General features: G+C 39.8%; 1 protein-coding gene across 1 annotated transcript; it reads right to left on the reverse strand.

The window, feature by feature from the left end:
* Window positions 1-7,147: 7,147 nt before the first annotated feature.
* Window positions 7,148-18,255, reverse strand: MSANTD4 (Myb/SANT DNA binding domain containing 4 with coiled-coils). Its single transcript, XM_003415610.4, has 3 exons — window positions 18,131-18,255; window positions 10,176-10,795; window positions 7,148-9,821 (listed from the first exon to the last, which is right to left on the reverse strand). The coding sequence occupies exons 2-3, from the start codon at window positions 10,635-10,637 to the stop codon at window positions 9,249-9,251; spliced, it is 1,035 nt and encodes a 344-aa protein (XP_003415658.1). The 5' UTR covers window positions 10,638-10,795; window positions 18,131-18,255; the 3' UTR covers window positions 7,148-9,248.
* Between the last annotated feature and the right edge of the window lie 302 nt (window positions 18,256-18,557).

Genomic DNA, 18,557 nt, shown 5'->3' on the forward strand with positions numbered 1-18,557 from the left:
AAAAATGGGGTGGGAAGGAGGTAGAGCTGGGCATAGAGAAAGAAGCCAGAGAGGTTTCGCTGTGAAAGGTCTTGGAAGAAGATTGATACGTAGGAATTATTCATTTATTCAATCATTTTTAGTTATTAATTTAAATGGGAGTGAGTAGATGGTGGTACAAAGAATCAGATAAAATGAATAAAATTGAAGATACAGGAGAGAAAGGAGATAACTGATCATGTGAGCCTGAAAAGGTAGAAGGAAATAAGACCAAGAGTTGAGTCTGCCCAGGACTATATCCATTATAATATGTTGAACCATATAAAACTGCCAATACTTAAGCACTTTTTACTTACCAGTAGGACAATTTCATAGGTCACAATAATAATGAAATTAGTAATAACTGGTCATAATTAAGCACTTACAGTGCCCATTGCCGTCCAGTCGATTCTGACTCATTGAGACCCTATATGACAAGTAATTCCTTCACTTACAATATTCAATCCTCACAACAATCCTATAAGGTATCATTTATTCTATAGATAAGGTAAATGAATCATGAAGAAGTTAAACAAAATGACACAGTTGGCAATTAAGAGTCCAGATTTGAAATCAAATGTTCTGACTACAAAGTCTGCACCCTTAACCACTACTACATATGCTACCATAGTGCCCTTGTTCTAAAAGGAGGGAAATAGGACAGGATGCCTTGTAGGTTTATAAATTTGGTGTCAGGAAAGTGGGGAAGTTACTGCCTAATGGCTTCTTCTGTATTAAAGGCAAGGTTATCAACTGAGCATGAGAGAGACAAAGAGAAATCAGAGCTTTTGAACAGAAAAACTGAAATCATGTTTTTGGAGATTGGAAGGGGCTTAGGCTAAAGAGCCAGAGTAAGGTTGGTAGGCAGTGCTGAGAGCCTCTCTGGGGCATTTAGAGTAGCACCAATCTGCCAGAGTATTTGAGTTTGAAATGGTAGTCATGGAATCTAAGCTGAGAAATGAACAGTTAAGATAGAAGAAATTGTAGGGATCATTGATAGGAGAAATTGTAGGTGTCATTTGACCAAAAGTCCTAAGAATGAAAAACACTAGTAGCCAGCTGGGACAACCGGAGATTGTAGTCACTGACTCAGTGTTTGAATCTGTGATTACGGAGGAACACTGATGACTTGACCCAGAATAACACTGTGAGAGGGAGCAAGTGACTGAGATGGAGTGGAAGAGGTAGAACTGATGATGACACAGAACTAAGTCGCCAAAACTTTCATCAATTCTCCAAATGAACACGAAAATACCTAGGAAGCTTCTAGGATGGCCAAGGGTAGAAAGGAAGATTTTAAGCCTAGTGGCAAAGCTGTCAGTGAATGAGAAAGTAATGGAAAGAGGAAGAGTGTGGTTTAGCCAGGGAGAATCGGCTTCATAGGCCTGGGAATAATAATCTGGAAGCAGCATGGGGAGCAAAGAGGATTCTAAACCCAACAAATGATCCTGAATCTCATAAGAGGATATCAGAGTGTGCAGCGAGCACTTAGGAATTAAAATCTTTTCAACCTGTCTATCTGAAGAATCAGCAAAAGCAACATAAGAGCTAGGGCAGGACACAGGTTACCTTTAATGGGGAAAAGAATCCTCAGAATGATACAGAGTTATCTCAAGGAATGTAAGGCTAAGCTTTTGGCCAAATGCGAGGAAGGGAATGGAACCAATTAATGGAAGGCCCAAAAACTCAGAAAAAATATATTCTTATCCATTTCGTACCAAGGCTTCTCTCTGCATGCAGGCACTTGTCCCTCCTGACAACATGTCCAAATTACTTCAGATGAAGTCTTGTCATCCTTGCTTCTAAGGAGCATTCTGGCTGCACTTCTTCAAGACATATTTGTTCATTCTTCTGGCAGCCCACGGTATATTCAATATTCTTCACCAACATCATAATTCAAAGGCATCAATTCTTCTTCGGTCTTCCTTATTCAATGTCCAGCTTTTGCATATATATGAGGCAACTGAAAATACCAAGGCTTGGGTCAGGCGCACCTCAGTCCTCAAAGTGACATCTTTGCTTTTTAACACTTTAAAGAGGTCTTTTGCAGTAGATTTGCCCAATGCGTTGTTTGATTTCCTGACCACTGCTGTCATGACCGTAGATTTTGGATTCAAGTAAAATGAAATTCTCGACAACTTCAATCTTTTTTCCAATTATCGTAATATTGCTTATTTGCCCACTTGTGAGGATTTTTGTTTTCTTTTTGTTGCGGTGCAATCTATACTGAAGGCTGTAGTCTTTGATCTTCATCAGTAGGTGCTTCAAGTACACTTCACTTTCAGCAAGCAAGGTTGTGTCATCTGCATATTGCAGGTTTTTAGTGAGTGTCCCTCCAACCCTGATGCCTCGCTCTTCTTCGTATAGTCCAGCTTCTCTGATTATTCACTCAGTATACATAAGTACAATGAAAAGATACAACCCTGATGCACACCTTTCCTGATTTTAAGCCACTTAGTATCTCCTTGTTCCATTTGAACGACTGCTTCTTGGTCTAATTTACAGGTTCCTCATGAGCACAATTAAGTGTTCTGGAACTCCCATTCTTCGAAATGCTATCCATAATTTGTCATGATCCACACAATCGAATGCCTCTACGTAGTAAATAAAACACAGGTTAACATCTTTCTGGTATTCTCTGCTTTCGGCCAAGATTCCTCTGACATCAGCAATGACGTCCAGCTTGAATTTCTAGCAGTTGCCTGTTGATGTACTGCTACAACCACTTTTGAATGATCTTCAGCAAAATTTTACTTGTGTATGTTATTAATAATATTGTTAGATAATTTCTGCATTCTGGTTGGATCACCTGTCTTTGGAATGGGCATAACTATGGCTCTCTTCCAGGCAATTGGTCAGGAGGCTGTCTTCTAAATTTTTTGGCATAGATGAGTGAGCACTTTCAGAGCTGCATCCGTTTGTTGGAACATCTTAATTGGTATTCTGTCAGTTCCTGGAGCCTTCAGTGCAGTTTAGACTTCTTCCTTCAGTACCATTGGTTCCTGATCATATGCTACCTCCTGAAATAGTTGAATGTCGGCCAATTCTTTTTGGTATAGTGACTCCATGTATTCCTTCCACTTTCTGGTATTTCCTGTGTCATCCAATATTTTCTCCTTGGAATCCTTCAATCTGCAACTTGAAGCCTGAGTTTTTCCTTCAGTTCTTTCAGTTTGAGAAATGCTGAGCGTGTTCTTCCCTTTTGGTTTTCTAACTCCAGGTCTTTGCACATTTCATTATAATACTGTACTTTGTCTTCCAAAGCCGCCCTTTGAAATCTTCTGTTCAGTTCTTTTACTTCATCATTTCTTCCTTTCGCTTTAGCTACTCTATGTTCAAGAGCAACTTTGAGTCTCTTCTGAATTTTGGTCTTTTTCTTCTTTCCTGTCTTTTATTATTCCAAACATTGTGTGTGTCAGAAGTGCACATATATTAGATGTAATATAGACAAGAACAATGAGGCTCTAGAGACCTACTGCTCTAAATCAACGAGCTGGTAAAGCGAAGCTGGGCCTAGACCTGGTGTCTTTTTAGAGTCTGTCCTTCTTCCACTAATTCATGCTCTGTTAATTCTGAGGACATAATGAAAGCAGTGCTTTGGGAAATCTAATCTGGGAGTGTCATATGGCAATGGGGTGGGAGGGAGGAGGATGGAAAGAAAAGAATTAAGTGACAGAAGGCTGCTAGAATATAGACTGCAAATGCTACCATGCTAAGGGACTGGTATCTTCGGAATCAACGGAAGAAAGGCAGGACTTATAACCAACTTGGAAGAAGGCGAAGAATTCAGACACCTCTAAAATTTCCAACAAAACAACCTGGTACAAACGGTGCCAGTGCTGAGAGAATATCATTTACAGGTAGGAGAAAAAGGAGCTAATGAATTTGGTTCTGGCATGCATCATATATTTATGGAAACAATAAAATATACAGGGTGAAATATGACACCTTGTAGCAACTGGGAATACAGGCTTGTATTTCAGTTAAAATGTCAGAACTGAAGATTTCGATTTGAAAGGAATTGACAGCAGAGTAGATGAACTTCATATTTCAGCTTAATTTTTAAGATGAATGGGTCATATATCAGAAAAATAAATGGTGAAGCATAATGGGTAGTCCTGATGAAATTTGAGAAAGTTCTTCTCAGAATCTAATTATCAAAATTCAAATTTTAAAATCATTGCTACTTTTCCTGTTGCCAGTCTCAATTCAGTGTTGTCTCAGTGCCGCTAGTTTAGGGATGATGTTCTGAGGTTTACACAACCAACTAATCTATTTATATATGTATATATTTTTTGAAAACATACATCCTCTTTGAGATGTCTTCTAGCTATACCATAAAAGAACCAAACCCATTGCCCTGAGTTGATTCCGACTCATAGTGACCCTACAGAAGAGAGCAGAACTGCCCCACACAGTTTCCAAGGAGCACCTGGTGGATTCAATCTACCAACCTTTTGGTTGGCAGCCATAGCTCTTAACCACTACACCACCAGGGTTTCCATCCTTCTTGAGAAGTCTTCTAGCTATCAAAAACCAAAACCAAACCCAGTGCCGTCAAGTTGATTCCGACTCATAGCGACTCTATAGGCCAGAGTAAACTGCCCCATAGAGTTTCCAAGGAGCACCTGGTGGATTCGAACTGCCGACTCTTTGGTTAGCAGCCGTGGCACTTAACCACTACACCACCAGGGTTTCCATACATAGGCTAAATTACTCCCAATATACATTGGGGGAAATTTTCAAAGTGGCATTTTTGACAGACAATCCTCATGTGGATTTCAATTAAAGCACCAGGAAAAACACTGCCAGGTGTCCGTGTGTAGATGGATCAGAACATGTCATAAAGAAGTCTGAGGTAGAAAAAGGAAACAGACTTTTACTATTTTCGCAGCTTTAGAAGTCAAAACTTCAGGATTGTGGATAGTGACTGACCCACCCAGTGCCATCGAGTCGATTCTAACTCATGGCGACCCTATAGGACAGAGAACTGCCCCATAGTTTCCAAGGAGTGGATAGTGACTAGAACACCAAAACCCATTGCCTTCGAGTTGATTCTGACTCATAGCGACTCTATAGGACAGAGTAGAACTGCCCCATAGGGTTCCCAAGGCTGTAAATCTTTACGGGAAAAGACTGCCATGTCTTTCTCCCATGGAGTGGCTAGTGGGTTTGAACCGCCAACCTTTCAGTTAGTAGCTGAGTGCTTAACCACTGCGCCACCAGGGCCCCTACTGACTAGAAAACACTGACAAATTAAGTTTTTAAAAAATTAAATTTACTTTTGGGGAAGTATAATATTAAAGCAAATGTAGACCAACATGATGGAAAGCATTCTGCATTCAAAACAACAAGTTAAGGACAGAGAGGTATGAAAAGGCAGCTCTTAACTCAAAACATTCTGGAAGCACTAGGATCTGCTCTTACATTCAGAATTGAGGTGACAACATAGGAAGTAAAAAAAATGAAAGGGGGGAAGGAGCAAAGTAATACATAGTGGACAAATTAAGTAGAACATTAAAGATGTGAAGAATTCAATTGCAAAGATTCAAGTGTTTATTTAGAAGAAATAGAGAACACTGTATCTTTTTCTACAATTTTATGGTCTCTTCCTTCTTCTAAATTAACCTCTGCACAAACAGTAGGGAAAATCTTCCCTATGATCAGGGTAACCACATAATCTCCGTATCAGGCCATTTTTGTCCAGGGCAAAATACCAGGACCACTGGTGTAATCAGGCAAACCAGAACGTAGGTATGGTTGATGGAATGTAAAAATGGCCACAATTCCTGAAACCTCCCTCTATCTCCATCCTTTGCAAAACAGCTTTGCAGCTGCTTCCCTCAAGAAGTGGATTTTATTCCCCACCCTTTGACTTCGGTCTGGCCCTGTCATTTGTTTTGGTCAGTAGGATGTGAAAGGCATGATACGGTCTAGTTCTGAACCTAGGTTCAAAACACACTGAACACTTCTGCTTTCTGTTTTGGACACTTGCCCCCATTAGAATTTGCTCAAGCTGGGTGTGCAAATAGTTAATGCTCTTGGCTACTAACAGAAAGCTTAAAGGTTCAAGTCTACTCAGAAGGCCTCAATAGAAAGGCTTAGCAATGTCCTTCCATAAAATCAGCCATTGAAAACCCTATGGAGAACAGTTCTCCTCTGACATACGTGGGGTCTCCTCAACTCGGTATCAACTGAATGGCAACTGGAAACTCTACTAGAGGACCAAAGAGCCTCAGAAGAGCTGAGGCACCCCAACCACTATCCTGGTCATCCTTAGAAGCTGAACTACCTTGCCAGCCTGCAGCTGACCATCAGTAACAGCCCAGCTGAGACCAGTTTAACTTTCTCTAAATCACAAGCAAAATGTTTTTCTTTTTTTAGGGTGGTTTGTTACACAACAGCTAACAGATATGACTCACCCCAAGTGTCATCTACCACCTCTGATACGCTGCAGAGCGGATTTCTACTGGAGTGAACCAGTGCACTTCATCTGCACCTGGAGCAGGATTAAGAAACCCAAGGCTCTTCAACCAAAGCTCTGGAAGATATTAAGCTGCTGCTTTTTTTTTTTTTTAGCTCCTTACTTTCAGGAACTTAAGAGTACTCCATCCAAAAATAATTATTGGCTATCTTCAGGCTCACTCCTTGAAAATTAAAATCTACTGACTTCAAATCCAACACTAGTATCCTGTATTTAAGTAGCATTTTATAGCTTATTGCAGAGCAGGTATACTACATCTATTTTACAAACAAGGAAATCAAGAGACAGGGCAAGTTAAATGACTTTCACAAATAGTAAATGGCAAGCAAGGCTACAATACTTAGAACTAAACCTACAGACTTATATAGCTCTTACACTAAAAACTTAGGTCAGTATTGGTATACAACTTTTCAGGTATCTAATGGTTAAATCTACAAGGCACTGTTTTCTTGTAAAAGTAGAGGTAACATGATTTAGCTCAAGGGTTGTTCTGAGGAGCAAATAAAATGTTTGTAAAGCACACAGCATAATGCCTAGCACAATGGTTAGGCCTGCTGCCCCCACTCACCATGACAAAGTTTTCTCTTTCCCAGGCTTGATAACTTCAATCCTTACAGCACTGAACATCACTTTAAATGATAAAACTTTCAGATGGTTTAGGCAAATTTATTTCTACAGTAGAAGCATTTATTTCAGTTATAAAAAAATAACACTATTTCAAAGTCAGGGTAACTACAGAGAAGTAAATTTTTTCCTTGTCTACCCCTATTCAAATACCACATATGGTTTCAAGCTATTCTTTAATTAAAAAAGAACCAACACAGGATCAAGGTAGTGCCTATCAATGTAAGAAATGCCTTAAAGCTATGTATCAGGCCCAGAAATCAGAAAACACAAAGTGATATAGTGCAGAAATTCTCAAACTTTAGTGTGCATCAGAATCACCTTGATGGTTTGTTAAAAAAAATTGCTGGGACCTGACTCTAATGTGATTCAATAGATCTGGAAGGGGATCTAAGAACTTCTATTGCTGAGCAAGTTCCCAGGTGAAGCTGATGCTGCTGGTATGGGAAACCACACTTTGAAGACGACCATCTAATGAAAATACTTCTATTCCTTTTCTCTTTTTTCAGTGAATTTCATGGTCACAAAAGTTATGGAAATAATGAAAGACCTCACTCTCAGGTTTAGGATGAGAATGTATTAACTCTAGGGTGGCTTATCCACCATCTCCAGAGAACTAAATCATAACTTGATTGTGGAAAAAGCACCTTCAGAGGACTGAAGGCACATCACCAGGCTAAGCAAGCCTTGGTTTCTCAGAGTAAGTAACAACGGGACTGAACATTACAATCTTTGTTCCTTAGGGAAGGGCGAATACAAAATATACTACAATGACATGAGGTTACTTCTCTGGGCCTCGCAATGAAGAATAATAGGTACTACTCTCAAGAACTGTTCTACAGATTGGGTCACTGTGTGATAAGTGCTCCTGCCAACCCAAAATGCACAACGACAACCATTATTTCACCATCATTTGATGCAGAAGAAATTCTCTCCTCCCCCAACTCCCAAATAGCTATTATTCATTTTAAAAGTCAGACAATAACTCGCTGGGTTCAAACTCATAGACTGCTGGTACTGTTTTTTACCAAAAAAAACAAAACCCACTGGTGTCACTTTCAACTCATAGTGACCCCATAGGAGAGTGTAGAACTGCCCGATAGAGTTTCCAAGGAGCGCCTGGTGGATTCGAACTGCCAACCTCTTGGTTAGCGGCCGTAGCACTTAACCACTACGCCACCAGGGTTTCCCCATTTTTTACACTGGTTCAATTTTTAACAGCTTCAACCACTCAGTGCTTGAGATTTTAGAACATGGTTGAACTGACAATTTTTTTTTTTTTAATCAGAAATAAGACAATGGATTCAAAGGACCTAAAGCTTTAAAACTATGTTTTGCTTACAAACCATCAATAGCTAGATGAATAAACTTGTTTTCAAAGTGTCTCACTGTAGGACAATCTCTGATATTCCCAGTATTGTTTTCTGAATCTCAGAAGGCTATTCATAGATGGACACAAGGGAATAAAATATGTATAATCTTCATCACTTTCTATATTCAATATTCTACAAAGTAATGTTTCATAGTTCAAGTTTTTGGCTATTTAAGTACCTACCCACATAAATATCTTAGGTTTTAAATATTCTGACACTGTAAAACAAAGCTTTAGAGATGCACATTCTAGTTAGGATTTGGTTTCTCAACCTCAGCACTATGGACACTTTGGATTAGCTAATTCTTTATCCATTAAATGGTAGTTAACAGCTCCCCTCCCAATTGTGACAATGTCTCTATACACTGCCAAATGTCTCCTAGGGAGCAAAACCACCCCCAGTTGAGAACCACTGGACTAGAATTTTAGATTAACGTAATTGTAAACTCTGCACAGATTATACAAGGCTATGTGATGTTACTAAGAGTACAGCACAATAGTTTCTGCTATAAAGTTTATGCTAGGGCACATATAGTTTTTACATATGCTACTTAGGCATTCATTACTCACATACAATCATCTTTTTCCTATTGAAAACACTGACATTATACAGGGGAAAAAAAAAAACTAATCCCGCAATCATCTGGATATTATTGGATATAGAGAAAAACCCACAATCACCTTGATATTATTGGATACAGAGAAAAATCTAAGATTTACAAACATTTGCTAAACGAAGACCTAGAATATTCACTGCAAGTGTCCTTCCTTCTGAATTCGAAGTCTCTCTTTCTCTACTTGTAAGCGTTCCTTTTCAATCTGCAGCTTCTCGGATTCAAACTTCAAAAACTGCAGCCTATCTTTTTCCAATTGCAAGCGTTCTCGCTCAAGTTTTAACTTCTCCGTTTCTATGTCCTGTGGTTGAAGCACGGACTTTTCTGCTGGGCCAAGTTCACTTTCCAAGGATGGTTTCTCTGAATTGACTATCTGTAACCTCAATTTCTCTCTTTCAATCTGCAGCCGCTCCTTCTCCAGCTGAAGTCGCTCGTGCTCCATGTCTAAATGCCGCAGCCTCTCCTTCTCAATCTGTAGGCGTTCCTTCTCTACCTGCAGTCTTTCAGCCTCAATATCCAGTCGTCGTTTTTCCAACTCTAGTTTCTGTTTCTCTATGTTTACAAGCAAATGGGGCTCATCATACGATCTAGATGGTGTTGAGTTAAGGGTAAAAAACTCATCAATGTGAGGGAAATCAGGAAGTTCATTTTCCCTCCTGGAATCTGGTATGACGGATGACAACATTTCTTCTTCCTCTTCAATCTCAAACTAAAACAAAAGAAAACAGTGATTTTTCCATAATTAATTCTACTTCATGGCTGTCTATTTTTCTAAATGTTTCTGAAAAGCATTCTCTACGGTTGGAGCACACAAAATAATTTACTTGAATTTTAGGAAATAATTTTCCCTCATGTCACTAACTCATACAATCAAAATAAGTGGATTTAGGTGAGGGGAAAGGGATTAATGTTGTAAAGAGAAAAAAAAAAGGAATAACCTCATTCTGTGCTATCTTTAAGTTAGCGTGAAAATTGGGGGAACTTCTTTACTGTTCGTGAACTATAGTTCCCTCATCAGAATTGAAGAAGAAAGCAAAAAGAGGGCTCACAGGTTAATACTTACTTCAGGACTCTGTGGGTCCCTTTCCTCCTCTTCCACTTTGACCTCAGTTAAGGATCCACCTGCATCCCTGAAATCTGCCACATTCTGCCAATCAAAATTTGCATCATTTCGGAATCCAATCTTTTCATCTATCTCTTCAGTGAGAGAGTCATCTAAATCGGATGTGGGGAGAGGAAAGCCAGAACCAACTAGCTTAATGTTTGCCTTCATTCTCTTTCTCTTCATAAGTGCTCGCCAGTCCAGGTACCGTCTTTTCACCTCCGTCCCCGTCCTCTGCTCTCCTTCTCCTACAGCATTCACGCACTGCGCAATCTCTTCCCAAGCCATTCGCTTCATCACATTAATTGTTGTATTTAGCTGCTTGGAAAAAATAACTTCTTTCCTTTTTGTAATTTCTTTCAAAAGGGTCTGTGTTTCTTGAACGCTGAAATTGCTTTTCCTTTTTCTTTTCAATTGCTTCATCTTTCTAACTTAAATGCAGTTTCTACAGTTAAGAGAAGATGTGAAAAGAATTTGATGAATGCTTAAAAAGTACAAAAACCAGGGACAATCCCTTGTTGGCACTTTGTTTAAATCACTGTTTTCTCTTCATCTAACAGTGCAGGCAGGCTGGATAATTCCTAAAGGAAAAAAAGTAAAATCAATCAATCGACCTGCAATTTCTGCTACATATTTCAAGTCACTAAGCAATGTAGAAAACTTAAAAAAAAAAAACAAAAATCCTTGAAATATGGTTTGTCTACTTCTCCACCGCAACCTAAGCTACCATCTTCTCTTACCTGGGCTGTTGGGTTCCTAACTGATGGCCAGTATTAACATTCACTCTCTTTTGCTTAAAAAGAGCCTATGGTTGCAAAGCCCTTGCCTTTCCAGCCAGACTTAAAGCTTTTCAATGGTTTTCCATTCTTCTTAAGATAAAAACCAAACCAAAACTAAACCCAATACCGTTGAGTCAACTGGAACTCATACCAACCCTATAAGACAGGATACAACTGCCTCATAGGGCTTCCAAGGTTGAAATCTTTACAGGAGCAGATGGCCACATCTATTTCCCACGGAGAGGCTGATAGGTTTGAAACACAGACCTTTCAGCTGGCAACTGAGCACTTAACCACTGCATCACCAGGGCAGAACTCCTCAATTTGGCTCTAGCAGGCTGTCATGGTCTAGTCCTCCCTACTTCTCTAGTTTCTTCCCCCACTATCCTCCCCAATTCACCCTCTTTACTCCAACTACACTGGTCTTCTTTCAGTTACCCATTAAGGTCAAGCTCTTTCCTTTTTCACAGCCTTTGGTCTTTTCCTCTGCTTAGAAGTGGACTGCTCCCTTCTTGGCCTACTTAATTCCTCCTTATCCTTCAGCATTGGTTTTTTTTTTTTTTTTTATCCTTCAGCTTGCAGCTTAACCATCTCTTCCTCAGCAAAGCCTTTCCAGATGAGTCAAAGTACTCTACTGGAAGAACTGTAGTCCTTTTCCTGGTCTTAACTTTACATGTGTGCTAACAAATACTTAAGAATCTTTCTCTTTCCTACTTCCATACAAGTTTCATGAAGGCAGGAAAGTTTCTGAAAACCATCATTTCCCTAAAACTACCAGAGTTTTTGGCAGATAGGAGGCACACCATAAATACTTGTTGAATGAAATGAATAAGTCCATTTGCCAAAATAACTGTTAGTTTGAAGTATCAAAAAGAAAAACAATTAAACTCAATTCTGTAAAACAATTTTAGAGGCGCACTAAAAAACTGGGCTGGAATATCTAAAACATTCAGAAACAAATTTAAGACAATGTAATCTGATCAAAGAAATAACAACTACCTACATTTTACTATGGAAACCCTGATGGTGTAATGGATAAGAGCTAGACTGCTAATCAAAAGGTCAGCAGTTCTAATCCACCAGGCACTCCTTGGAAATTCTATGGGGCAGTTCTACTCTGTCCTATAGGGTTGCTATGAGTTGGAATCCACTCGACCGCTATAGGGTTGGTTTTTTGGTTTTGTGTTTTACTATGTTACAAGTTTGGAAACCCTGGAGGCACAGTGGTTAAGTGCTACGGCTGCTAACCAAAAGGTCAGCAGTTCAAATCTGCCAGGCGCTCCTTGGAAACTCTATGGGGAAGTTCTACTCTGTCCTATAGGGTCACTATGAGTCAGAATCGACTTGACGGCAGAGGGTTTGGGTTATGTTACAAGTTAAATCTCATTTTTAGGTTAAACCTACATAGAAACCTTTTAAGTTTGGAATGAAATTTTCTGAAACAGTGAAAATATTGTAAAGATATGACAAATCTAAAGGGTGACATAAAAACGGTAATTTTTTTTTCTAGCTACCCTATTATTTAATTGGTTAAAGAAAATGACCACCAATTAAAATAGAAAAAAAAAAAAAACCTAAGAAACTCCTAAACCTTTGGAAAATTAGTGCACATTTCATTGTTTGGCCTTGTTATTCTCTCAATACTCACCATACCCTCCCCTCTCTCAAACTAAATCATTAAACAGAACCCCAAATACCAAACAAAACAAGATTAGATGGTGTATTTGTTTCTAATGAGTGCTTTTAATTAGAGGTCTATCTTTGAAGAATTTCTCAACAGAGCTTGGTCATGTTCTGGGCCATTTTAATTTTATGCTTGAGATCATGATATAGGCAAGAAATTGTACTTGGGTCTCCCTGAAATGAATGTAAACCTACTCATTTGCCAAAACTTTAAATTTCTGAGTACGAAAGATCCTCTTATAAGCATTTCTTTTAGATGGAGATAGTATATATCTCCGATTTCCAGAAGGCTTTCATGTTGTTAGATCATCAAAAAGGGTGTACCCTGAACTTGTTTGAAAGGCAAATTTTTCAGGGCTGGGTCCCATCAATCTGTGCTTCAACAAACTCTCCAGATGATTCTAAAGTATGCTAAAGTTTGTGAACCATTGTGCTAGATCCACACCAGTAAAACAGATGCTTCACACACTTGACTCTCCCACCCTGAATTCAAGTCTTACACAAGTGCATCTGACCGGTGGAGTCCAAAGCACATTCAAAATTCTCTTTGCAAAAGGTCTGGGAAATAAAGATTTTCTGCTATCTAGCCTTCGCATCATGGAAAGTTATCAATGAGTTAATTTGGAGGTTGAAACGGGTGTTGAATGAGTCAAGGAGTCTCTTTTCTCCTAAATGCGGAAAACAAAATCATCTACTGAAATGTCCTCGTGCCTAACACAGTGTGCAGCACATGGTCCTTTATAAATGTTAGATCAACTGAATAGAAAAGTGGGAAAGAAGTTAAAGTTAAAAACTAAGTAATTGAAAATAAGGGCTTAGAAAGAGTTAAGGGATATACACACACACACACATATATATATAAACCATGTTTTCTGATTCCAAATAACTCATTGATTGCTGCTACAGAGCTGACTCCACCCCCTCCCCCCCTTCCCAGCCACACACACAAAAACACAAAATAAAAGAGTGGGATGATACTGCTAAGGTCCCTTCCAGTTCTTTCACTATATGACCATAAACATGTCCTGCCAATACAAACACTACCATATATCCATTAAGTTCCAGGCCCTGTCATTTAATTCCCACCACAGCATTATATGGGAAGCACCAGTATTTCTATTCACAAAATAAGATTCAGAGAGGTCAAATAATTTGTACAACACTACACAGTGAGTTGGAAACCCTGGTGGCGTAGTGGTTAAGAGTTCGGCTGCTAATTAAAAGGTTAGCAGTTTGAATCCACCAGGCGCTCCCTGGAAACCGTATGGGGCAGTTCTGCCCTGGTTCTGTAGGGTCGCTATGAGTTAGAATTGACTCAATGGCAACGGGTTTGCTTTTGATGTTTTACACAGCCAGTTAAATGACAGGACTTAAGTCCAGGGTCCTTTATGCCATGTGCTCCTTCTACTTTATTTCAGGTTATAACTAAGTCTTAGAAATGTGTTCCTAATGTAAATTACTTTTTAATTTTATTGTGCTTTAAGTGAAAGTTTACAGTGCAAATTAGTTTCTCATTTAAAGATATATACACAAATTGATTTGTGACATTGGTTGCAATCCATTCGTCCAATTTCCTTCTCTTCCCGCCGTCTCACATTTGCTTTGGGGCAGGTATTGTCCGTTTGGTCTCATATACTTGATTGAACTAAGAAGGCATTCCTCACATGTGTTATTGTTTTATAGGCCTGTTTAATCTTTGGCTGAAAGGTGGACCTCAGGAGTGGCTTCAGTTCTGAGTTAGCAGGGTACCCAGGGGCCATAGTCTGAGATTGGGGCGGGGGGGGGGGGGCTAACGTAAAATTTAAGATGTCTTTTAGGAGATTTTCAAAAGAGACATTCTTATTTATGTGGAAGGTTTAGATGAAGTCCTGTATACAGAAACACTTCTCAAAGCTTCAACCAGTTCCATTTAATTTTATCATGTCTGACAATTTAAAATCTTATTAATGTGAAAAATGCTTCTCTGGTACTTCACTGTATAAACAGTACCTTCTATTGAAGCAAAAATACAGCAATTAAGGCTAAATTTAATCAGGAGATGTACAAAAGTCTTATCTGGTATTGTTAGAGTCTTTTCTTTTTAGAACTAAAAAGTGGATGCTAATTCCCTATTTTAAAACTTTAATAACAAAACATCTTTTATTACTGTTCTCTGAACTTTTTTTTAATAATTTTTATTAAAGTGAAAGTGAAAGTTTACAAATCAAGTCAGTCTGTCACATATAAGCTTATACACACCTTACTACATACTCCCATTTACTCTCCCCCTAATGAGTCAGCCCGCTCCCTCCTTCCAGTCTCTCCTTTCGTGACCATTTTGCCAGTTTCTAACCCTCTCTACCCTCCCATCTCTCTCTGAACTTTTATATTTTTTCTTTTCAAGTTCTCAGTAATCTTTGTTCTACTGACTTTGTATGGACCTAATAAGAAAGCCAAAAATATGCCCAGTACCAAATCCTTTTCTTTGTAATCACTCATGTGAACTAACCATCTCCTGAACTGTCAAATGCTGCTGAAATGCAGGTCAGAGGAAACTAAAACTTCAAAAGAGCAGGAAACAAACTCATCAAAAAAAAAAAAAAAAAAACACTCAATTTCACATAACCACAAAAAAGTGCGAAATATGAAAAACAAAACAAAAAAACAAAAGACTGCAAGCAAATTATTTTTAAAGTAGGCCTTCAAAATTTCTCAAGAGACCTTTAATGATAAAATTGAAATCCACCAAATCAGTGGATGTGGTCAGCTGTAGCACTTTTGGTCTTGTCCTAGGCATATCCTACCCTTATAGTCAAATGCAACCCTTCTGTCACCAGGATATAAACAAAAGGTATTTATAAATTGTGACATCATCAAAAGGTAGTGTAGTGTAGTGTTATGAGCACAGATTCTGAAGTCAGACTGCCTAGGTTGAAATCCTGGCTCTGCCACTTCCTGGCTGTGTGATCACAGGCAAGTTATTCAACCTTTCTCACTTTGCACTTTCATCTGTAAAGTGAAATAACAATGTTTCATCATAAAGATGCTATAAGGATTATAAATCCATTAATTAAGCATATGGAGTCCCTGAATAGCACAGTTAAATGCTTGGCTACTAACCAAAAGGTTGGTGGTTTGAGTCCACCCAGAGGTACCCTGGAACAAAGGAGGCCTGATGATCTCCTTCTGAAAGATCACAGAAATTGAAAGCCCTATGGGGTACAGTTCTACCTTGAAACTCATGGAGCTGCCATGAGTTAGAACTGAGTCAAAAGCAATGGGTTTGGTTTTTTTGTGTATGTGTGTGAAGAAGTGGATAGCAATAAACCAAGCAGTAATCAAAACGGTTACTTGTGGGGGGAGGAGGAGGAAGCACAGTGGAGGGGATTAGGAAGCGAGACACCTACAAATGTACCTTGTATTATAATTTGACTTTAGAACTATGTAAAATGTTCTACAAAAATTTAAAAAGTCAATCTAAGGAAAAGCAATCCCTAAATATCAATAATAGAAACAAATCTAGCTATATCAAGTTCGTAGCATAACCACAGACAGAGTGGTGTTCGAAAGTCACAAAGTGATTTTACAACAGCAAGCATTTTCAGTTCACATGCCTAATAGGATCTAGCCTAAGAACAAAAAGAACTGCAAAGAAATCATAAACTGCAATCAAGTCTTACTGCTAGTGGTAATACTGGCAGTTATTTTCAAAAAATTACATAAAAACATTGTAAGATAAGTCAAACAAGTAATGACAATAACATAATATTAAGAAACAAGACTTTGGGTTTAAGAAGAAACAGTTTTTTTAAGTTAAAAATCTTATAATTTTACATTTGAATTAGAAATATTGGTATGAACATAGTTCATTTTCTTTCTCTTAAAACACTTAGATTTCCTAGCTCTTTCCACTGAAAAGGCCTAGAAGCAATGACAACTAGGTAACAATGAGCACTCTAGTGGCCAGACTATAAATATAAGCTCTCTTGCACTGGGTTTTTTTTTTTTGTGGTAAAAGAGGTCAAGCTCCTTGGAAGAATGGCTAATTCTAGGTCTGGAGCAGAAAAGAGTAAATAAAATAAACTTCAGCTGTCTTGTGTCAGAAAGCAAGGAAGCAATCAGACTAAAGAGGTCATGTCAAAAGAGCTCAGGAGGTGAGTTTGAAGAACTTCAACTAGCCAATAATGGTATAACTTGAGGTGACAAAAAAATTAACTGCAATGGATTAAAACACAAATAAGCATTTAAAAAAAAAAAAGCCTCACTCAATATCCTTAAAGGTTGCTGCACCAACCAATATTCTGAAAACCAGTAAACAGATGTAAAGAATCTAGCATTTATCTTGCCTTTCCTGGATGGAAACTCTGGTGTAGTGGTGAAGTGCTACGTAGGCAGTTCGAATCCACGAGGCACTCCTTGGAAACTCTATCGGGCAGTTCTACTCTGTCCTATAGGGTCGCTCTGAGTCAGAATCGACTTGACAGCAGTGGGTTTGGTTTCTGGTTTGGTTTCCTGAATGAATTATATTCAGGGTAAAGAGAGTTGATGAGGGAAATATCTTTATAGAAGAATTCTATCTAGAAGGAATGATGGAAATGATTATCCTTTACTGGTCGGAAGCAGGAATGGTATGTAGTTCACTTACATAACCCTTGTTAAGATTATGTACCACCAATGGCGTACTGTCATTATTACTGGGCAACTTTTTTTAAGGATGAGAATGAAGTTTCTAGATACTATAGTAAGACAGAATTAAGAGGTCTAAAAAAAATGAGACGTAAATTCTGGCGCGCACACACACAAAGGTAAATTCATTAAGCCATTCAGGGAAAAAAGCATCACAACTCTATAAACTTCCCCACATACGGGTCCTCTTTAAATGTGACTTCTGCCCCCGCTATGTCGTTATAGAAGATTCACTTCCCTACCAAACAGGATGCAGATACTCCTTCCCTAAAACTGTGGTAGGTGAATAACCGAAGTTTACTTATGGGTCGCCTGCTGTCAGATTAATAAATAACCGAGGACCCTTCACCTCTCCGCCGCCCCTCTGGGACAACTGGGAAGAATCGCGAAAACCTGGATTCCCAGGGAGGCCACCTCAGAGCTAGGGGCGCGCACCTGATTCGGCCAGAGCGATGCGGCTACACCTGTTGGGAGTCGGGGCAACCTGGAAAGAGGCTTCCCACTCTAGATGGGAAGTGAGAGTTGGGGACTGAGTGCTCAGAAACTTCCGCAGGCTTCTCTCAGCGGCTTGGGCCCTCCTCAGTCAGGCGACCGCCGCGCGCGGCGCTTCGCCCGAGTGTAATAGCACCGCTCCGCCGCAGAGCCAGGGCCAAGGGGGCGACGGCCGGGCTGCCACTTGCCGCTAACCCCGCCAGGACCCCCCCCGCTGCGAGGGCACCCACCGTCCTCCGAACTGGCACCTCCCGCCACCGCCTCCCTGGCGGCCTCTTTCCGGGCGAAACAACTCACCTGTGACCCTGGCCGCACCGCCGCACCGTCGCCTCTAAGCGGAGGAGAAAAAAAGATGCTTCATTTATTCCCCGCCCACCAACTTCATCCGTTCCTGTCCCTCCAACCCATTGGCTGGCACAGCTGCCGCTCGCTTGATGCAGCTCGTCCATTGGCTTGGAGGGTATTGCCATCTGGCTAAGAGCCCGCCCCAGGCTTGGCTCACAATGGGAATCGAGTCCCAAACCGGTTCCGGGTTAGTGCTCTGGAATTCCGCCCCCTTGTGATTTGCGGCCTCCGTCTCTGCGCCCAGTCTTTGGCGAGCGGCTCTGTCCGTCAAGAAGACTCTTGGAAAGGATTGGCCCCTAGCAATGTGCTTGGTGCGCTTTTCTGCCGGATTGGGCCACTGGCTGCTCCATCTCCAAAGTCTACACCTCTCCTTGACCCT

Source organism: Loxodonta africana, chromosome 7, assembly GCF_030014295.1.
Source record: "Loxodonta africana isolate mLoxAfr1 chromosome 7, mLoxAfr1.hap2, whole genome shotgun sequence".
Classification (NCBI taxonomy): Eukaryota; Metazoa; Chordata; class Mammalia; order Proboscidea; family Elephantidae; genus Loxodonta; species Loxodonta africana.

Bases quoted from the DNA above. Each gene is read 5' to 3' on its own strand.
- MSANTD4 (XM_003415610.4), bottom strand. From the start codon at position 10,637: ATGAAGCAATTGAAAAGAAAAAGGAAAAGCAATTTCAGCGTTCAAGAA. The intron at 9,822-10,175 runs GTAAGTATTAAC...CTTTTGTTTTAG, and splicing joins GGGACCCACAGAGTCCTGAA to TTTGAGATTGAAGAGGAAGA.